Source organism: Lemur catta, chromosome 1 (assembly GCF_020740605.2).
Source record: "Lemur catta isolate mLemCat1 chromosome 1, mLemCat1.pri, whole genome shotgun sequence".
Classification (NCBI taxonomy): Eukaryota; Metazoa; Chordata; class Mammalia; order Primates; family Lemuridae; genus Lemur; species Lemur catta.
In genome coordinates this window covers 159,935,037-159,958,307 of record NC_059128.1, presented here as the reverse complement: position 1 = coordinate 159,958,307, position 23,271 = coordinate 159,935,037, and the positions used below count along the sequence as shown (strand labels likewise).

Here is a 23,271-nt window from a genome sequence, read left to right as displayed (position 1 = left end):
CCTGACATTTGAATATGAACAGTAATTTCAAACCTAAAATCACTAAAGCAAAACAAGACGATGTTAACATTTCACCTTTCTTAGCTGCTTTTTCGTTTTAATGATACATGTTTCTATATTTTACATACAAAATGCATCAGTATACATGTTCCCAGCTATCAGGGTTTATGATGCTATGAATAACAATAAATTAGGATGTACTGATCACCTATTACATGCCAGGCATTTAACTATATGCACATTATCTAATTTATTCCTCCTCACAAATCTGTGAGTCCCATATCCTCAGGCCCATTTTGCATTGGAGGACACTTACCCACATAATAATCATTGTGAGAAACAACATACAAATCATGTCCTTCCTTTCCTTCTTTAAATACTTCTTCATAGGGTTTTGGTGGATTCACCACATCTTTGGCAGAGAATTCTGAAGCAAGAATTAATAAAATCAGTTTTAAGATATTTTTTTCATCTATTTACAATGTATTCATATTGACTAGAACAAATGACAAATGAAGTATGCTGATTGCATAAGCTATATAGATCTGGGAGATCACAAAGCCAACACAAAAGAAGATTTATCAAGAAAGACAAAACGTAGTCTCGGTGTTACTGTGCTAGGGAATGTCACTTGACCTGGCTCACGCCTCAGAACTCTGAAGAACATTAGAACTCTGTATGTGTTAAGTATTTAGTCTTCAGGAGCCATGTTCCAAGCCCAGTTAAATTCCTGATCCTAAGAATTTCTGTACAATTTTTATTTTAGTTTGTGCCAGACTTCTCAAGATGATCTAAGCAAATCTGAATCACAAATTTGAAACCCTGATGCCCTATGGGGCAGCCATGGTGCAAATTTTGGCAAGTGTAGACTGAACCACACACCTTGAGTCTGTTTAAATCTGAATCTCCATTCTCAGTGTAGCCAGAGGTAACAGGGAAATCACTGGAATCAGGAAGAAGAATTTCCTGATTGGTCCTAAACCTAGATAAGATGTTTATTTAACAGATACTTTCCCATGACTGGTAGGCGCCAGTTTTGTGTACAGTGAATAACTTTGATTTTAATTGTGTGACGTGATAATGTCTAAATGTAACTCCATTTACAATTTCACTCTTCCCTTTCAACCTAACAACATAGATTAAGGTATTTCTTTTCTTTTGGTCTTTCTGCCAAGAATTGAGGTCTATAAACTAATAGTTTTTACACCAGAAGGTAATCCCACTCAAAATAATCCTGCAAAGCAGTACTTCTTTTTGATATATGAACCATTACACCTATGAATACACTTACATATGTTTTGAAAATTGCTTCTTTTACATACTTAAATGAGGTATATCTAGAGAATACGTTCCACATTAAATAAACTAATCCTAGGAAGTAGTTATAATTACTGTAATACCATATCTACTAACAGTTCATAAATAGAATTTTTTAGTCCTACTTAAAAAAAGAAAAAGATATTTTATCTGTTTTAAAATTTTTCAGCAGGGCATGGTGGCTCGTGCCTGTAGTCCCAACTACTTGGGAGACTGAGGCAGGAGGATGGCTTGAGCTCAGGAGTTTGCAGTTGCAGAGAGCTATGATGACACCACTGTACTATAGCCTAGGGAATAGAACAAGACCCTATCTTCAAACAAAACAAAACAGCAGGAGTTAAAAAAAATACATTTTTCATGGTACAAGTTTTAACTTTAGATCTGATGCAATAAGGTACAACTGCAGATTTTGAATTCCAAAGCATAATTTATCTCCAGAGTAGATGTCACTACCTTAAAGAAAATAATCTAATGGGCCTTTTGGTGAATGATGATAAGGTTCCTGGAGTAGAGCCTTAATTGACACAGAAAGACAATGAGAAAACTGAATTTCTCTGCAGGATAAAGAAAAATGAAATTTGAGATCTCCTAAGACCCCTGGAGGAAGGCGTAAGAGACTGAGGAGAAATGCTCAAAAGGTGTAAGGAAAGGCATCCAACACCATGGCAGGAAGCTGGGCCTACGAAAGAAAGAATGGCCTGTGACCAATTCCAAGATAAGTTGTTATTTGTTGAAAGATGTCCCCTGCTTCCTCTCAAAATCAGAGTGGAGACCAACTATACACTTTGCCCCGTGTTCGGTTAATACACAAGTGTATCTCATGGATCTGCATGAATGGAGCGTGGTGTACAGTATTTACCAAACTGATTTGTGTCATGAAACTCTGTTTCATAAAGAGTTAAGAGTCACGAAAACATCAGATGCATTGGTAGAAATAAAACACACAGATTAATGTACAGGGAGAAGGGATTAGGGCCCTCACAGCTGGTCCCAAAGCCAACTTTTCTGAGTCTCTGTCCTGTCTTTATACCTTGTCTACTCTGCTCACTGTTTCTCATTCTAATACCTGAATTCATCGTGCCTTGGCACACATAATCTCTAAGGATTTTTGGTTTTTTTGTTTTTGTTTTTTGAGACAAGGTCTCACTCTATAACCCAGGCTGGAGTACAATGGCCTTATCATAGCTCACTGCAACCTCAAAATCCTGGCCTCAAGTGATTCTCCTGCTTCAGCCTCCCAAAGTGCTAGGATTACAGGCATGAGCCACCATGCCTGGCTGGATTTTGGTTCTGAGGTTAACTTTCTTGCTATAATCTAATCTTTCATTCTTGAATCATCATTTATACCATCACCAAACACAACACCAAAGTAATATTTAATCCTATTTTCCAAGAAGACTTAGTGTACCACCCTCTCCCCACCCCTTATGTTTTTAACTACCTCTGATGACTGCTGTCCCAAATGTCGTATTGATTATATCCATTCCTTTAGGTAATCCTGGTGCTTGATCATGAGATTTTCCTAATGGTGCTCGTTGATTGCTAAAATATATAGATTCTTTTTTATCTTTAATTTTCTGTTGAAATGTGGTAATAGGCTGTGGGTTTATCAATGTTTTTGCCTAAAGAAATCATACAATGCACAGATGCATCAACAAAAAAAAGTGTGAATCTGAAAACTGAAAACCTAATCAATAACTGGGGAAAGGAGACTATATGATTGTGGAAAACCATTGCATTATCATCATTGGCTTTGCTTACCTTCAAATGAACTGTTGGAATTGGGATTATGAAGTTTAAACACGCCTAAACAAGAACTTTCAAAGGAGTTAAAAGGTTTCAATGGTACTAAAAGGTTTATGAGAGGAGCTCCCAGGTTACCTGACTCAAATATTCAAGAAAAGTGAAAATGACAAGCACAAGAACCAAGTAATTTCCAAAAGTTCTCTCCAGATGTATAGATTAGGTCTTCTGAATCTAGACTATCCACTCATTCTGACCCCATCAGGCGGAGTATTTCAGTACTCTCTAAGTGCCTATAGGCAAGAGTCACCAAGACTGTCCTTAGTGTCTAACAAAGTGTGACAGCATTTCTCTTTATTGTGAGGAAATGGAATGCAACTCAGCTTTTATCATCTGAAGGGAGAATAGTTTGTGGCTTAAACCATTAATTTCTTCACACTCTCTTGGCTGCTGCCGCTTGGATTTTTTTACTACTCAAGATTAGCGCTTTTAAAGGACAGATTGAGGAAAGGCTGGTAAAAATACAAGTGGGAAGGATATTGGAACTGACGCATTTCATTAATACCTCATTTGTGTATTCTCATCTTGGTAAATTAATAACAGACAGGCAAAAAAAAGAAAAGAAGTTACCGATAATGAAATCTTAGATCTTATTCCGTGTGTCAAATAACGTGCGACTTGGGGATCATTTGCTCTGCCATAAAATACTCTTTCTGCTCCAGCAGGTGGATATCTGAAGCCGAAATACTTTTTTGCCTCGGGAGGAGTAATTAGCTACAAAGAGTGAGGCAAGAAAACAGAATTATTAAGTATAGTTTTTAAAATATTAACAGGACTGGTCTATACCAATCAATGAACACCCTTAATTTTATGTGTGTAGTAAATGCATGGGGAACTACTATCCCCAAATAATGAAAATTCCCCTAAAATTTATTTGTTTATTAATGGAAGTAAACAACATATTTTAAATGTTATATTTAGAAAACAACCAGGAAATATCCAGGTTAGAAAGCATACTATTATTCCTGTTGAAATAAATTGAATCCCTTATAGTTTTGTTTGTTTTTGAGACAGAGTCTCCGCTCCTTGGTCGTGGCTAGAGTGCCGTGGCATCAACCTAGCTCACAGCAACCTCAGACTCCTGGGTTCAAGCAATCTTCCTGCCTCAGCCTCCCTAGTAGCTAGGACTACAGGCATGCACCACCACACCCGGCTAATTTTTTCTGTTTTTAGTAGAGAAGAGGTCCCACTCTTGCTCAGGCTGGTCTCCAATGCCTGAGCTCAAGCTATCCTCCCGCCCTGGTCTCCCAGAATGCTAGGATTACAGGTGTGAGCCACCGTGCCGAGTTGCCCTTGTAGTTTTTGTAGCGCTATAAATTACAAGCCTGGAATTTTCACTTCCTTAGACAAAATCAATAGAAATCCTCAAAATACAGTAAAAAATCCAAATTGGCCAACTGACCGCTTTCATAATGAATGTTAAAAGTTGTCTATATCTTGATGTTCATATGCAAGGTAAACATAGAAACATAAAGGCATATTGAACGTGCTTACCCTGGGAAGTTTTTCAGTCAAGCATGTTGCAACTCTGTAACCAACTGGAATAACTTTCCCTGCCTAAGGGGGGAAAAACACAAAAAACAAAAAACAATAGTTAATCACTCTCAGGGTAGAAGAGGAACATTTTGAAGAATGACATTTATTTCAAACTTGTCATATGCTTCTGATACTACAAAGTTACTTTCAACTACTTAATACGAGAAAAAAGGAAGAACAAATGGTAAATCTCAATCAATCTTCATATATAACATAAACAGTAAATATTAAATATACATATAATTGTAAGCATACTTTTTTATAGTACTAGCAATGTTAGTGATTATTCCAGTTGTAGGACCTCTGTGACATGTTGAGGAATTCAATTTTCAGAAACAATCTTGTCATAGTTCACAGGTTAATTATTTACTGTCCTATATCAACAGTGAAATGGAAGTATGGCCACATTCAAGCTAAGATCAAGAGACAGTGTTCAGTATGTCTGAATGTGTGCAGGTGTACTTGTATGTGGGTGTATTTCCACCAACACATTAACTTTTGCATGTGCAGGCATCTCAATACTGGCCCAGACCCTTCAGTGAATGGCCCAAATCTCACTTGGCCCCGTCCACTTGATTCTAACTTGGGTCTTATCTTTCCTTCCTTTGCCCAAGGCAAAGATTAGAATTGTTCATTCCCAGAAATGCAACTCTTATCTATTTCTTCCTTTATCTATTTCAGGACAGCTGATAGTTACTTTTGCAATGTGTAAGTTTCTTTTTAAAAAACTAAGAGAAAGAACCTTCCCATAGTGTTCTGGGTCTCTGGAGAGAGAAAGAAAAAGGGGGTGGAAAGCAGAGAAACTGAGAGTGGAATAGATGGACGAATGTGTAGATGTGGGTTGGCAAGGAATGAATAGATTAGATAAATGGAAGGACGAATGAATGAACATACAAACAAACAAAAGGATCTATATGAGTAGGTGAAAGGTTTGTTATGTTAAGTATTGAGTATAGAATTCTTCTTAGGGAGAGCGCCATCAGGGTTTAAGATAGTATCTTGATGACCTCTGTGGGTATAAAAGAGGAAGCCCTCAGACATGACCAGGCAGAGAACTGAATTGTTTTGCAAAAAATGGAAGAAAATATGAACTTCTGATAGGGTAGCCTAAGAAGGAAGGATTCAGGATATCTCAGATAAATTGAGAAGGTGAGGGGAGGCCAAGGTCTAGTAACAGGGTGACAGGCCAGGGGGCCTGGGGTGGGAAATTGGCCAGTGAGAAACAGCCTAGATGTAATGTCAGATTGAGAGTAAATTCTACTCACATAATTACCTTATGTGAGAACTTTGTGTGTAAAAGGAATAACTTGGGCTAAAGCAGGGCAGAGAAGAGAGGGCAGGGATACAGTGAGATTTTTTTTTTAATTTGGCTAGAAATTATAAGAAATCTCAATGATACCAGGAAATGTTGTCTCTCTCACTATACTTGGGATAGCAACTCAAGTCATTTTTTAAAATATTCTGAAAGGGATCAGAATATGCCACCCCAAAATATACCACTTTGGCATAAGGATTATTTTGAGCTGAAGGCAACTGAGAATCAACAGGTGCTGGAAGAGTTTTCTGGCTTCCCCTTATTGTGCTTAAAAGTAGAGAATAAATTTCCTTTTGTGAAAGTGACTCTAGCCACCAAAAACCAGGAAGAGAAAAGCAACTCTTATCATCTGAGAGGGAAAGTTGACCTAGATGAGTTTGCGTAAACAGACCTTACCAAAACATTCATATCTCTTATCTTTTTTTTTCCCCCAACGGAGTCTTGCTCTGTTGCTTGGGCTGGAGTGTAGTGGCATCATCATAGCTCACTGCAACTTCAAACTCCCGGGCTCAAGCAATCCTCCTGCCTTAACCTCCCAAGTAGCTGGGATTACAGGTTCACACCACCATGCCCAGCTAATGTTTTCTATTTTTAGTAGAGATGGGGTCTTGCTTTTGACTCAGGCTGGTCTTGAACTGACCTCAAGCGATCTTCCCACCTTGGCCTCCCAGAGAGCTAGGATTACAGGCATAAGACACCGCACCTGGCCTAAATTAGCCCTTCTCTTCCATTAGTTTCCTTATATATTTCCTATTCACTTCCCCACAATTTATCATCCCTTGAATCTCAAACCCTCTTTCCTTTGTTAAAGGGGTATATAAGTCCCTGAGGTTAATCACTTAAGTGGGTTTGAGTTTCACTTATTTTCTGTAAACTCCTGAGCATGTAAATATTAATAAAAATGTGTCTTTTCTTCTGTTAATCTGTTTTTTGTTAGTTTAATTCACAGGCCCCCAATAATTGAACAAAAGTGGGTAGAGGAAATGTGTTCTCTCCCTAACAATTCAATGGAAAGGTAACTTCATAAGGCTGAAGAACTTGGGGATACCAAGGCAGATACCATCTGGGTGATAGATGGTTAAATAGATACAAGAAAGGATAGATTGACTGATGGATTGATAAATCCATGGCCTGACAGATAATTTTTATTTGTTACTGGCTAGCTTCCCTTCTGTGTTTGCCAATAAATATCCTATATCTCCATCATGGCAAATATTCTACTAGACAGCAATGTCTTGGTATTCAACATAGAGATGCCCCAATGAAAAGCAGTTTGATTGCAAATCAGGAGTTGTGATTAGGTTTCTATGCTGTCGTGTTTTTATTGGAGACACATGCACAGAAGCCATTTATGTCTGTTTTCTGTCTATAGTGTCTTAATAATATGTTTGAAAATCTCCCTCCCTCTTAACCCAGTCATGGGTCTCTCTGATTGTATCTTCCAGTTCTCTATGGGATTTTTATTTAGATTATCATATTTAAGTTCTGAAAAGTTCTTTCTTCTTCTCTGATTGTTCTTTTAAAAGGTCCAATCTTGTTGTACAGATGCAACATCTTATTATGTCTCAGGTAATCTCTTTTGTTTGTTTACATTTTCCTGTTCCCTCTGTGTATGTTTGTGTATATGTTTTCCTTTTTTATTTATTTTTTTTCAGAAACTGATGTTCATCAGATTTCTGCTCAACTTTATTTCCATCTTGTTTAAGAGCCTGTGGAAGAACAGCTTAAGACCACTCAGTGGTTGTTCCTACTCATTCAGTGGCCTGAGCAGTGGAAGATGCAGACAAGTCTTCTGTGGCAGGCTGAGCGCTCCAGTCTTCCATAGAGAACTGTTGAAGAGGCATAGAAGGCACCTGCGCGCCTTCAGACCAGTCGGCAATTTTAGGCCAGGTAAGCAGTAAACTCAGGAGCTGGAGCAGTCTATTGATTCTGAAATTCCTCCTTGGTGACAGCCTTTTCAGCAGCTGCCTGCTCTTTCTTTTCACTCTCATCAGGATCTCTACAGAAGTCGAGATCAGGCATGACCTCCCACAGGTGTTTATGGGAGATGGTTCCATGCATGCACCAGGCCAGCATCCACGTCAGACCCACTGAGGGAGCTCCCTTGTTGTTGCATGAAATGGTAATGTCCACATAAGGCAGAGGAGAATCTGTGTTGCACAGAGGAATTTTAGGCAGGTTAACATAAGACACCTCTGTGAGAGGCTGGAGGTCAGTTCTGGGATCAGTAACCACCAGAAGATGCGGCTCCTGAAAGGCTGCCTGGCTCTGGTTAGTGAAGGTTCCAGGAGTGCAGTGACCAGCTCCAGTGTCAAAGGCAAACTTCAGCACAGTTTACCAACCAGTGTTCCCAGAGGATATGACACTGACATCAGCAAGGTTTTCAATGGCAACAGTGGCATGAGCTGCCAGGAGAGGCTTCTCCCAGGTCCTCTTCAGATCTAAGATGTAGGTGCCATCACTTTTCCTTTTGTAGGTGTACTGTTCCATTTGGAAGTCAATGTTGGTGCCACCTAAGTAGATTCCTGCTGTAAGAAATTTGAAAATATACTCCTTCATTTGCAGGACATCAAGGGCTCCAGACATTATGAAAGCTTACCCTTTGGGGTTTTTTTTGCTTTTTTTTTTTTTTTTGAGACAGAATCTCACTCTGTTGCCCAGGCTAGAGTGCTGTGACATCAGCCTAGCTCACAGCAACCTCAAACTCCTGGGCTCAAGCAATCCTCCTGCCTCAGCCTCCCGAGTAACTGGGACTACAGGCATGCGCCACCATGCCCGGCTAATTTTTTCTACATATTTTTAGTTGTCTATATAATTTCTTTCTATTTTTAGTAGAGACGGGGTCTCACTCTTGCTCAGGTTGGTCTCGAACTCCTGAGCTCAAACGATCCACCCGCCTCGGCCTCCCAGTGTGCTAGGATTACAGGCGTGAGCCACCGCACCTGGCCTGCTTACCCCTTGGTATCATGGAAAGCTGTGCATATAATTTCTGTTAGATTGTTGTGCCCTTCCCTTTCAAATTGGAGTCTAATCATTAATATTAAAACATTAGACACTACAAAGGTAATTAGTATGTTGTGTGTTGCTGTGTGTGTTGTGTGTGTTGCAAGGCTTGTTTATTCTTTGGCTTTGCTATAGCCTGATCAGGTGATGAGGCAGCGTTTGTTTTGGGAGGGTCCCCAATATCATTTTTTTTTACCTTTAGGCTGTTCAGACTTCCAGAGAATGGTAATAACAGCTGACACTTATAAAGCACACAGCATGTGCTAGACATTGTTCCAAGCATTTTATATGCATTAACTCATTTAATACTCATAATGATCTCCATGAGGTCAATACCGATATCATCACCATCTCCACTGTGAGCAAAGGGAGACATAAAGAGGTTGAGGAACAGGTTGACATAGCTTATTTATTGGCAGATATTTGAATCCAAGTAGTCTGGCTTCCAAATCTCTATTCTTATTTATGATGTTCAACTGCCTCTCTAAGAATTGCCTGTTGTCTAGAGGGCTGGCTTGACTCCTGGCTGCTGGCCCTCCAAGGGCCTCGTGAGAGAGGAAGCTAGGGGAACTGCCTTACAGAAAGTATACTTTTACTTATTAATGTCCCTATTTTCAGCCTGAAACTGCACCTCTGCTTGACCTTGGGCTTGATAACTCTAAAAACCTCTTTGGGAAAATAAATCCACAGTTTTGGTGAAAGGAGTTGGAAGCTGGTGCTGAAAAATAGGAAAGAGAACTGGATATTCAACTGCCCTGAACTTTCAACCAATCCTATTTTCCAACCCAAGCTTTACCACACCTTCTAAGTGCTGAGCTTCTTAGGAATTATTCCAGGCAAACGGGATCATTTTGGGTGGGAATCACCATCTGATTTCCCTCAAATTTTATTTTTTTCCTCCTCTGCTAAACCAGTTGCCATATCTCTATCTTCCTATTTTCTCCCTTCCCCTTCCCCTTCCCTCCCTTCCCCTCCCTTCTCCTCCCTTCCTCTTCGTCCCCTCCCCTCCCCTCCCTTCCCCTTCCCTTTCTTTCCATTCCCTTCCTTTCCTTTCCCTCCCCTTCCCTTCCCTTCCCTTCTCCTCCCTTTCTTTCTTTCACAGGATCTCTGTCACCCAGGCTGGGGTGCAGTGGTATGATCATAGCTCACTGTATCCTTGAATTCCTGGGCTCAAGCAATCCTCCTGCCTCAGCCTCCTGAGTAGCTAGGACCACAGGTGTGCACCACCATGCACAGCTAATTTTTCTATTTTTTTGTAGAGATGGGGTCTCATTGTGCTGTCCAGGCTGGTCTCAAACTCCTGGCCTCAAGCGATCTTCCTGCCTCAGCCTCCCAAAGTGCGGGGATTACAGGTGTGAGCCACTATGCCCGGCCTATCCTCCTATTTTCTGAAATTTCTTGAAATTTATTAATGGATGTTGTCTCCTATTTTTTTCTCATGGTTTGTCATCTTTAAAACAATCTACTACAGGCCTCAAAAATCAGGAAATTAGTATTGATACAATACTAGCATCTAATGTAAGGACTCCATTCAAATTCCACAGTTGTCCAATAATGACCTTTATTGCAAAAGCAGCAAATCCAAGATTGCACTGTGACGGGGTCCTCTAAGAAGCAGACATCATGATATGATCAGACATGTAAGAGATTTATTAAGAAAAATACCTGTGAAGGATAAAGGAGGAGTAGTCAGGGAAAACTTTAAGACCGTGGTAAGTTCTCCTATAAAAGGAGAGAAGGAAGGAAGTATTAAAAAGGAAGAGTTTCTGACTAAAACACAGCTCTGAGAAAATCTCAGTCAGGCTAATGTGTGGTCTCTGAGACTAAGGTTCCCATTACAGGAATCCCATGTTGGGGAAAAAAAAATCTAGTTCTAGTATCCCTATAGTGCTCAGTCACTGGGAGTGTGAAGTGGTGAACTTTGCAGTAGATCCATGAGGTCAGCAGGTGGAGGCTGTCAATCAGCTGTGTTCCCCACAGCAGGTCCTTCTGAAGGGAGATCTGAGCCAAGCACTTCCATGGCTGCCACACATACATACCATTTAATTATCATGTCTCTTTTAACTCCTTCAGTCTGGAATAGTTCCTAATCTTCCTTGTCCTTCATGACCTTGATATTTTTTCAAGAGTATAGGCCAATTATTTTGTAAAATATCCTTGCATTTGACTAATATTTTCTTTTGATTAGATTCATGTTATACATTTCTGGCAGGGATATCACAAAAACAGTGTTGTGTTCTATCAGGGAGCATCCACTGTAGATGTCCGCTAAGTTTCTCCATTATAAAGCTATTTTTCCTTTATAATTAATAGTTATTCTATGTAAATAATTAATAAATATTCTATGTAAATATCCAGTTTATCACCAAAATTTCACCTAATGTTTTAATATCTACTGATGATTCTTGCCTAAATCATTATTATTATAATGGCTACCAAATGGTGACTTTCTAATTCCAATCTTCTTTCTACATTTATTAATTGACATTATACTGCAAGGAAGTTTTCTTTTCTCACTATTTATTCATTGATGTATTTCTATAAGTATGGGCTCAGGGGTTTCTATTTTATTCAATTGTAATTTTATTCAATGTTCAACGTATACCAGACTGGGCTGGTGGGAGCCCCTTCAAACTTGTTTTTTAAGCTTGTTTCTTGTTTGCATCATTCTTTGAGAGTTTTCTCCTCACTTTTTGGCTTACAAAGGTGTTCTAAGTTCACATTGTACATGTCTGTGCCAATCCTAGAGTCAGGCATTTCTCCAAGGAGCACTGATTCCTTTTAATAAGGAATGGTATTTAATATTTAGAAATCAAAATATAGCTTTTGGTGTGCTCATTGCTGCTAGAGAAACATCACTTCTCGGTCCTCTTAGAGGATAGAGTGAGAAAATGTGTGTCTGTATACACACCCCACACACTTGCACCTATTTTACTTCTATAATATGCTGTCTAGTTAAATGTGTGTAGAGTCCATGGACATAGATATAGATAAAGATATGCCATGAATTTCCACCAATACCTCTAATTACAATCCAACACAACAGGATTCATTCTATCTTTCTCCTTTTCATATTTATAACCCTTATCTCCATCAGTGAAAAACTTAGCACTATTGTCCCAAATATATTTACTTATCTATTCAGGCCCTTTGTTTATAACCCAACTTCCAGTTGCACCACCCACTTCTTTGCTCAGCTACCTCCCTGCTCAGTCCCTAATAACACCACTGACACCTTATTTGGCTACCTCCTCACTCAGTCTCCCAGCATTACAGCTCTCAGTGATCAAGTAGCTCTTTCACTTCTCATTCATCTGATTCCCAAGACTGAAGTCAATTCAGGTAGGTTGATACAAGACCATTTTCACTTGCTGAAAATTCACAGACCCATAATGATCATACCACCTTCCAAATTCAATGAGGGTTAGCATAATGGTCCCATCTCTCCCTCTGGTCCTTGGGCAATATCACTCTGTTGTACTCATAGAGAACCTCAATTCTGACTACCTCAGAGAGAATTAGGAGTGACCGTACCCTTTCCTTTCTCCTCAGAAGACTCTGAACCCATTATGCAAATGAAACCAACCACTTCCCAGAATTCTGCAGAGATTAGCTTTGTGAATTGATACAAAATAAATTTTTGTACCTGGAATTTTTCTCCAATACTAGGACCTGCATAACTACAAGATTCATAAATAAGGTGGCCCCTTTTCCTTTACCTATTCCCAAATAGCTATCAGATTCTAGTAGTATAGAACAGGGAAAAAATAAGGCACCACTTTGTGTGACATGTACCATATTATAAAATAATTTGTCTATTGGTCTTAAGTCTTTAGACTCTAATCTCTTTGAATGCAGGGACTGTGTAATTTTTCATTTATTTAGCTCCATTGTCATCGTAGACACTATAATTTTTTTAACCTTCCTTTGAAGCTTTCCTTCCTTCTTCCTCTTTCTACTCCAGGGCTCAATATAATTTACCAATGCAGTTTGCATGGGTCAGTTTTTTTGTCTTAATAACCCCAGGGTTTCTACCATAGTCAGTGCATTGATGGAAATCAAAGGACAGTCTCAGGATGTCTTAGGGAAATGACCATTATAGAGATTTTGATCTCTGACAGAGTGTTTCCAAGAGGCAAGTACCCTTTCAAAGGGCTACCAGGCTTCTACACAGAGAGAACCTGTTTTTACCAGAATCTTTTTGGTTTTTGAAGGACACCCAGAAAAATCTCTCTTTGGGCCACCATTTCTTGGAACTTCTTTCTTGCTGCACTGGTTCCATACCCATGGTTGTTTTATTAAAAGAACTTGCCTAATGGGTCTCATAAATCCATCAGAGTAAATCTGCACTTGCAACTCAACACCAACTCTGGACAGCAACTTCAAACCACAGGATGAGTGTCCCTACAATGTGATGTGTCTACTTTCCCTTCCCAACAACAGAAAGGCCTCTCATTGAGATGAGTTTTCTCAGTTCCCTGAATGTATCCTGGTGCAAAACGATTGTCCTCAGGGATTGATCTTTACAGGCTATTCACAATAGGATTTCCATGCAAAATCTCATCACAGTCAAGCTTGACACTGTGTTTTAACCTCACCCAAATGCACTTTCTTCCTACTCTGAGACTGGATGAACTTGAGGACATCAAATATTTTACCATCCCATCTCTTGGCCAGAGATGAGTTAACAACAGAGGGAATGAGTTAGCCTTTCCCTTTCAGCTGTGTGAGTTTTACCAGGCCTACAAGAAGTTGATAATACACATAATATATAAACAAAGCATAAAGACAATTGAAAAGATGGAAGGCTTCTCAATTTTTTTTACATACTAGCTAATGCTAAAACTAATACCGAACTCAGAGAAAGATAAAATAAAAAGAAAAACTACTTTGGGAATGATAGTGGATCATTGAAAAGAAAAAAAAAACCAGTTATTTTTTCAAAATAAAATAAATAAATAAATAAATAAGAAAAACTGTCTAAACTTACATAGAATAATAGATGCAAAATTCCTAGTAAAATACTGGCAAATCAAATCCAGGAATATATTCTAAAAAGTAATATATCACAACCAAGTAGAGCTTAGCCCAAAAATATGAAGATGGTTTACCCTTAGAAAATTTACCATTTTATTTCAGAAAAAAACATTTCAGCAAATAGAGTGAAAGTTTTTCATAATTCAAGTTTATTACTCATTTTAAACATTCTTAGCAAACTAAGAATGGATAGAAGTGTTCTTAACTTTTTTTTCTAATAAACTTATTGCATGCTAAAAAGTGTTCTTAATTTGATATATCAGAAATCTTCCACAAAAATCATACTCAATAGTAAAACATTAGACTCATTTCCATTAAAATCAGAAAAGAGACCTTATTTTCCATATTATATTTTTGATCATAGCCAATGCAGTGGGATAGGAAATAAAGATGAGAGGTACTTACACTAAAGAGAGAAAGACAACAGTGTCAATAGGATTGTCTACCTAGAAAATCTAAAGGAAATAATAATACTAAGCAATTATGACTAAAAAATTCAGCAAGGTGACCAGATACGAGGACAAAAAAACAATAAAAACAAACATATGGAGCAATTTCCAATCTTATTTTAAATCAAATAAATGTGAATTAATGCCTAACAAATCATTATCATTTTTTATTTTTTTCTTTATATTCACTCCAGCCCAGGTTCTGATCCAAGATTATGATTTTTAAAAATTTATTGGTACAATCTTTTAGGAAGAGATTTGGCAATGGTAACTGGAAAAAGATCCATACCTTTGGCTTCTGCTATACTCTATCCTAAAGAAATATTCCAATACATATAAAAACATACATGAATAAAAATTAGACAAATTATTTTTTTATAGAAAATTCTGGAAAAAATCTAAGTTCCCAATAACAGAGGGAATGAGTTAATTTAAGAATCATATATTGTTTAAAGAAGTATTTTTATCATTATGAGGGCTTCATGAAGTCTGTAATAACAGTGAAATGCTTATTAAAAAATACATGAAAATCAAGATAATTTTTATGCTTAATATAATAACAAATGTGTAAAAATGAATTTGGAGAAAAGTGTCACAGGAAGTGTAGTGTAATCAAGAACTCAGACTCTCCAGTAGTAATATATGACTTCAAATCCTACTACTTTCTAGCTGTATGATTTTGGCCAAATCGTCAAATTTGCTTCAGCTCCCTTACCTGTAAAATAGGATTTCATAATTATAGATGCCCCATAGAGCTCTTATGAGAACAATTGAATTAATACCTGCAAAGGTCTATGAATAATGTTGTTAATGTAGTGAGTGTTAATTAATGTGAATGCAGTAAAGTGCTAATAGGCATTGTATTAGGATGATGAGACTGTGGGTGCTTTCAACCGTTTTCTAAATTTTCTATAATGTTATTATTCTTTTTTTATAATGAAACTAAATATTTTAACATTTAAAAAACTATTTTAAAAGGAAGCCTTGTTTCTAATCAAGTCTAATCCCTCGTCTTGCCTATCATCCTAATACCATTCCCGCCTGTTTATCTAGGATCTGGTTCCACCCATTTTCTCCTTTGTGTTATCTCAAACTCCTCTACTGGTTCACTAAATAAGTAATAAGATTCCTCAATGCAATCTTTACTCCCTTCTCTTCACTGTCACATTTCTTAAGGAAAAAAAATTTCACAGTAGCTTTCTCCAATTCTAATATCCCATTCGCTCTTCAGTATACTGTAATCTGAATTCTCCTTCCACTGTGTCATTCTAACGATGTTGGTGATTTCCTTAATGTCCAAAGTTAACTAATCTTCATTCTATTTTCCCTATTAGAGATGCTTTAACACTGCTGGTCACTCTCTCCTTGACACTCTCTTCCTTGTCCAGTCACATATAGAAAGGAGGGTGTGAGACATGGAGGGAAAATGTTTTAGAGTTGCCTGTGTTGAAAACCGAAAGCTGGTGTTTGCATGTGTGTGAGATCAGATCAGAAGCCATAAAGTGCAGAAACAATTCAGAAATGAGAAGCAGGTGTGGCCAAGTATAAAGACAGTGTCTGGAGAAATCCAATGAGGGAACCAGAAAGCAAAGTGGGACAAAGACAAAGAACACCCTGAGTCTTAAGGGGAACAAAAGTCTGCAAACCCAGACAAAATTCTGCAGAAGCCCTGTGACCTCTTCAGTTGAATTTTATTCTTAAATCTCAATGTGTGGAATCTTTTATTCCCAGAATGTCTTAAGGATGCTTCCTTTATGTTTTTCAATATCACCCTCTCAGATTACTTCTTTCATCTCTGACTGTTCTTTCTCCCATTTAGCCATCCAACCTTCCTTCTATTTATCAAACATATATTTACTGTGGCACATAACCACCATATGCAAGGTATTGTGATATGCCATGAAGGCAAACAATAAGCAAGATGTAGTCCTTGATCTCAAGAACTTACCTTATTGACCTCTTTTGCACTGACCATCTCATAAATGTTAGTGTTTCCCAAGGCTCTTGCCTAGACTTTTCACGGCTTCAACTGTCTCATATTACCAGTTGTCTCCTGGCTTCTTCACCTGATATCTCAAACTTGAGATAGCCAACACTGGATATTCTTTAGCCACCAAACCTAAAGAGATCATTATCAACGTAGAAACTCCTAAGTTATCCATTCCAACTTCCTATTTGTCATTCAATATCTCCCCCTTCCAGTCCATCATTACTACTGATATCAGAATTACCTTTCCAAAAGGCAAATTTTATTTATTTCTACCCTTATTAAGATCCACCATTGATCCTGTATCCATGTGTTTTACAACTGGATTTTGGACCTTTAAATTTTTCCTACATATTTTTTCTTCATCTTCATCTCTCAACATTCTACTGGCTAAACCGAATTGGTTACAACTTCCAAAAACAAGAAGCTTTGGTCATACTCTGTGCCAGTCTTTGCCCAAAATGCTCTAACCTCATTCTTCCATCTGACAAATACTGACACTTCTCAATGTTAGCTCAAATATTATGTCCTCTGTTAAACCTTTCCCATGTCCTCCAAACAGAGTTGTACAATCTTTCCACTGAGCTCTACATTGATTTTTTTTCTTTTTTTTTTCACACATACTCACTCACTCACTTCCTTATGAGCTCTGCACTTAGAGAATACTTCTATGAAGGAAGAATCACATTTGTTTTCTATTCATTTACATATCTATATAATATTCCTTTAGTAGGGACCATGTACTTTTTATTTTATATTGCCCTATATCCAGCACAACAGGCACCACAGACTTTGCTGAAAGAATGAATAACTCACAGAATAAATAATGAATGGAAAAAGACAGCATTTCCTTTTCCATTTATAGCATGAATATTAGGACACATGTATCTCCATGTATGTAAACATGTGAGAGGGTTGAGAAAATGAAGATTGGAGAACAAAATTAAGGTTAAAAGAAGAAAGAGACAAAACCCAAGAGGAACCACTGGTGTGCAAACAAAACAAATCTGACATCTAGGAAGCGATGCAAAGAATCAGAAATGAAAGGAACATCTGGGAAGTGTCCACAGGAGCAAGGGATATCAGACTCCCAATGAAATATTTTTTTTTTTTTTTTAGACAGAGTCTCACTCTGTTGCCCAGGTTATAGTGCCGTGGTGTCAGCCTAGCTCACAGTAACCTCAAACTCCTGGGCTCAAGCAATCCTTCTGCCTCAGTCTCCCAAGCAGCTGGGACTACAGGCATGTGCCACCATGCCCAGCTAATTTTTTCTACATATATTTTTAGTTGTCCATATAATTTCTTTCTATTTTTAGTAGAGACAGGGTTTCGCTCTTGCTCAGGCTGGTCTTGAACTGCTGAGCTCAAACGATCCACCTGCCTCGGCCTTCCAGAGCGCTAGTATTACAGGCATGAGCCATCGCGCCCGGCCCCAATGAAATCTTTATGATTGGTCTCCACAAACCCAAAAAAGTCTCATCACTTTATCATTTCAATAAAGACATGACTATACATAGTTCAGTTCCTAGGAAAGTACTAGGAAAAAAAAAACTTACAGTTGGCCAGCAAGGTGTCCGATCAAAAAATTTCCCAGAGTATATGGGTCTGATGCGATCTGGAGGTTCCACTCCTGGTTCAATGTTTCCAGTTTCCTTTTTCTCTTCAGGATGTTGGGCAAACTGGCACTGGGGAGGTTCTATTACCAAGCCCTTCTGGGGCTCTGTATTCTTAGTTTCATCTGGCTCCTCTGTTTGGGGTAGCCCAATGTCCACCTCCACAGGAGGTTTCATCTCTGTGCTTGGTTTCATCACAACACAGGTAGACTCTTTTTCTAGTTCTTGTCTTGGTTCCATATCCAAAGCATGCTGCTTTTCCACTGATGCCTCTATCCCTTCAGGGCCACTAGCCATGGGACCTCTCCTGGTCCCTACATCCTGTGGACTTCCACACACCACGCCCAAGGGAGGCTGTATTATCCTTCCATGGTTACACCCTGCCAGAAGACACTCATTTCCTGACCCCATTCTTCCTGGCAATATATCCAGATAAGGTTTTGTTCCCTGTGAGATTGAGACCCTGTTGACGCCGAAATTACCCCTCTCCCTGCGGGTCCTAGAAATGTTCTGTCTTTCTAATCGCATTTCAAGTTCCTTCCTCAATGAAGATTTTGTTTCTGGTGATGCCCTCGTTTCCTCATATTTATTACTAACCACAGGCCTCTCCCCCCATGGGGAATCTTCTTTTCCTAATCCCACTCGGAGCCCCAATTCTATTGGAGATCGTGTTCCCATGAAGGCCCTCCTGTCTCCTAAATCATCCTTTCGTTCCTGGGTGAGTGCGACCTCCATGCTCAGGGGAGATTTCCCCCCAGACACCTTCAGTCCTCCAAGGGCACTCATCTCTACGGGGAAAGCTGTACCTGGCTCGAGGGAAGTTTCCAATCCCCTGGGCAGCACTTTGGGGGACCCCACTCTGACGGAAGAACACATTCCCACTCGGACTGCTTGCCCACTTCTTCCTGCCTGCCTCTTAACACTTAGCAGAGCTGACAGAGGAAAAGGAGATGGAGTCTGTTTACCCGGTTACCTAGGAAACAGGGGCGGGGCTTGTCGCGCAATTCCCCCTTGGGCAAATCGTTGCCCATCTCGCTCTCTCTCTCTCTCTTTCTCTCTCTCTGCCCCCCCTTCTCTCTCTCCCATCCTCCCTCCCCGTCCCCTGCCCCTCTTCTCTTTCTTTACTAGATTTGGAGGGCAAGAAAACTTGAGTGATGTGGCCTTAGGCATTAGAGCAAATGTTTACCAACTTCTCATTCTTTGGTTTCCCAAGCAACGCAGTCCTTTTAGGATGGTTTCAACCATTGGCTTCTTCCTGGCCACTGGCCTTCTAATTTTACGGTGATGCACTAATAAACTTTCTGGTGGTGACTACTTTTTTTAGGTCCTTCCTTGCCCAAGTACCTCTGCTCTGCATGTAGTTACTTTAGCGCTAAAAAACTACTTTAAATTCTGGAGAGTTATTATGTTTAACAGCTGTGGTATAGAAACATCCTAAAAGTCCTTGAGAACACACACTTTCATAACTAGACTTTAAATTGCACTTAAAGTGAATATATTAAAGTTTGAGATACGTCACACAATAATGCATATTGCCTGGCATGGTGCCCGTGCACCTATAGTCCCAGCTACTCTGAAGGCAGAGGCAGGAGGAGGGCTTGAGCCCAGGGGTTCAAGGATGCAGTGAAGTATGATTGTACCACTGCACTCCAGCCTAGGCAAAAGAGCAAGACCATGTCTTAAAAAAAAAAGAAAAAAGAAAGGAAGAAAAGAAAATATTGTGGCAAACTCAAACTTTATTGTTTTTAAGTAGTAGATCTTCTTTAAATTGGGTTTACATATGACAGATTTTAATGAAAGTATATTTGGTGAATATTTGTCAGGTTCTACACATATAGGGATATAAAACACCTAGCTTAGAATTTGAATGGAATTTACAGCTTCCAGTCTACAAGAACTCTATGAAAATCTCTTAAAATCAAATTTTTAAAAAAGTGAATAGGGGATACCACTTCACATTTGTAAAAACTGTTTATTATAACTTTCTAAACGGTTAATATAAATATTCTCCACCTCTTAAGTTCTTTAAATGACTTGATAGTGTGGAAACCAAAATCAAGGTATGTTGGTATAAGGGCTCATTCAATTCATTCATTCTACAAATATTATTGAGTCCCTCCCTACTTTGTGTCAGTGGTGGGAATGCAATGGAATATGTTGGCTCCCTATATTCAGTGGAAAATATTTGAGAAAAAAATAAATAAAAAATAATACAAATTTTAAAACAATACAGTGTAACAACAATTTACTAGCATTTACATTGTATTTCGTGTTGTGAATAATCTAAAGAAGACAAAGTAAAAGGGATAGGTTATATGCAAATACTATGCCATTTTATATGAGACTTGAGTATCTGAAGATTTTGGTATCCATGGTGGAGGGTGGAGGTGTGGTGGGGGGTGGCAGTTTGGGTCCTGGAGTCCAATCCCCAACAGATGGGATGACTGTATAGTCATAGAACTTATATTCTAGTCCTAGTGAAGATAGATAACCATTAAGCGAAATAAGAAATAAAATCATTTCGGATAGTGGTAAGTGTTATGAAGAAAACAGAACACTTTGATGTATAAGAAAGAAGTTTAGAATTGGTGGGCTTAGAAGTCCCTCAGCTAGGTAACATTCAAGCTGAGGCCTGAATGATATCCTCCAAAGACACAAGCTTTTCAAACTTGACTAGCTCAAGTTTCTACAGACTTTTTCTCTTATTTTTTTTTTTTTTCTTTTTTTTTGGAGACAGAGTCTCACTCTGTTGCCTGGGCTAGAGTGCCATGGCATCAGCCTAGCTCACAGCAACCTCAAACTCCTGGGCTCAAGTGATCCGCCTGCCTCAGGCTCCCAAGTAGCTGGGACTACAGTCGTGTGCCACCACACCTGGCTAATTTTTTCTATTTTTAGTAGAGAATGGGTTTCGCTCTTGCTCAGGCTGGTCTCAAACTCCTGAGATCAAGCGATCCTCCCTCCTCGGCCTCCCAGAGTGTAGGATTACTGGTGTGAACCACCGCGCCCAGCCTCTACAGACTTTTTCTCACTGCCTTGCCACTATGCCTTAGATTAGAATTACCACTGGTTTGTCTCCAGAAAAAAATTTGAATTGTCTCCAGATCATCCCAGTTAAAAGTAAATGTAACCATTCATTACTATCTACACAAAAATTCACTCTTCAACTACACAAGGTAGGAAAGATTTCCTGGAAGAGAAGGAAGATTTTATGGGATGCTGTGAGTAGTGGAGAGGGGCCAGGTGCTGGGAATTTGTAATTGGGTGTTTGGAGATTTGAGGGCAATATAAGCAATAAGGACAGCATTTAAGTCTTTATGACTTTATTTATTCATTTTGTACCTTCCTAAACAAATTCTATCATGTAGTAGGATCCCACATTTGACACTAAAATATATACAATTATCAGTCCTCCTCAGTTATCTGGGGTTACGAAAAAGAAAACGGGCATATTGTGACTGGCAATACTACAGCAAAGCTTTACTGTGGCATTTCAATTTGTCTAAAATTACTACTGGATCTTTAGATGGTGCCAGCCACTAAGGCAGCACTCTCCCAGGAAAACATTATGACTAAACTATAAAATATTGTGATATGTATTCATGAAGAAGGTGAATTAAAAGGCAAAATCAGTAGACAGAAATAAATGAGGAAGCAATATACTAGAATGATGAAATGAGGTGTTACTGGCAATTTATAAATTTCAGCATCTCATGTTTTATTAATAGTTTTGAGTTCTTAAGTCAATTGTTCACCATTCTAAACATAATTAAGTTCACAAATATTTTGAGAGTCTCTATTACAGCAATCAAAGTTCTTCTGTGAAGAACTGAAATGGTTATTCATTTGTGGAATGAAACTGAAAGTAACAACAACAAGAGAAAATGAAATGATTGATGATGGTCCTAACCCTCAAAAACTTTATAATTCTAAGAGGAATGAAAAGCTGAGAAGAAAAGCTCAGAAGAAAAAGCTGAGAAGAAACTACAAAATAAGGCAGATTTTAAGAGACCCATTATAGAGAGCAAAGCAAAGTATTGTGAAACTACAGAAAAAAATTTAAATCTAGTAGAAGTATCCACAGATGTTGTCCTGAGGAATTAGCATCCTGGCCAAGGTGGGACCAGCAGTTTTGGGCAGTAATGGTATTCCATGTCAAGAAAACAAAGTGACCAAAGATACCAAGATGGTAACACAAAGTAGACACCTGTGGTTAAAGAACAAAGCAAGAGTTTGAGGACATGGAGACTATAGAAATAGAATGAAAGAAACATGAGCTGGGACTAGAGTTGAAGAACTTGAGACTCTACTTAGCAAGTAATGAAATACCATTGAATATTTTTGAGTAGGACAATGGCTGGCTAAAAGGTGAAGAATGTATTGAGAGGGCAGAAGTATATATTAATTCCAGTTTGTATGAATACTACCATGGACCAGGTATTGGGATTAGACCTCAAATTTGGGGATTAGAGAACTTGGTGATAAAATGAACAATGGTTTATGAGGAAAAGAGGGAAGTGTTCAAGATGATTCTGAAATTCCAAGTATGGCTGACTGGGAGGCTGCTAACGCCAGTCACTAAGCAGAAGCAGGTTTGGAGTGGACTCGGTTTGGTTTTGGACAGGCTGTTGACATGACAAAACTGATGTCATATATTCTATTTCCTGATTCCTCCTGGGATTGTTCAAGAGCTATTACCATGACTAATATTTCATACTGGAACAACCCCTTGAGGATAAATTGCCACAGATACCATTTACATATGACACATTTGCTCCTCTGGCAATTGCAGAGTTGATCTGAAAGATTGGCTGCTCAAAGGTTCAAATCATCTTCGTTGTACAATGTTGACTGAGCACCCACAGGATACCTCAGCCGGTATGCTGCAAAGACAATATTCATGCCCTCACAATAGGGTTATAAATTATAAACTGCAAACTGAAAGGTAGCCCTTATTCTGAGAGAAAATCAATTTAACATTTTTCTACCAAATTACTAAAAGAATTTGGGGGGGGTAGTAGTTGTTTCACATGTCTCGTCAGAGACTGTCTATAGCGTGGGATTCAACCCACGAAGTAGGTCTGTTGTGGGGGGTAATGAACGTCTTCGGTTGTCCTTTCACCGTAATTATGTTTGAGAGCTCACGTTCTGGAGCCAGCCTGCAGGTTAGAATCCAGCTTCATCACTAAACAGGCAGTGATCTTTGACAAGTTA

The 23,271-nt window shown here is 38.8% G+C and overlaps 1 protein-coding gene and 1 pseudogene across 1 annotated transcript in view; both read right to left on the bottom strand.

The window, feature by feature from the left end:
* The window catches only part of EFHB (EF-hand domain family member B), a 51,209-nt gene extending 32,329 nt beyond the window's left edge, over positions 1–18,880 (bottom strand). Inside the window, exons 1-5 of the mRNA XM_045538138.1 lie at positions 18,004–18,880; positions 4,615–4,677; positions 3,691–3,834; positions 2,759–2,939; positions 317–427 (exon numbers count right to left, since the gene is read on the bottom strand). Of these exons, the coding sequence (XP_045394094.1) occupies positions 317–427; positions 2,759–2,939; positions 3,691–3,834; positions 4,615–4,677; positions 18,004–18,846 (1,342 nt within the window). The 5' untranslated portion in view covers positions 18,847–18,880. The remainder of the gene's footprint in view (positions 1–316; positions 428–2,758; positions 2,940–3,690; positions 3,835–4,614; positions 4,678–18,003) is intronic.
* On the bottom strand, positions 7,696–8,557 carry LOC123628418 (annotated as a pseudogene).
* Positions 18,881–23,271: the final 4,391 nt, after the last annotated feature.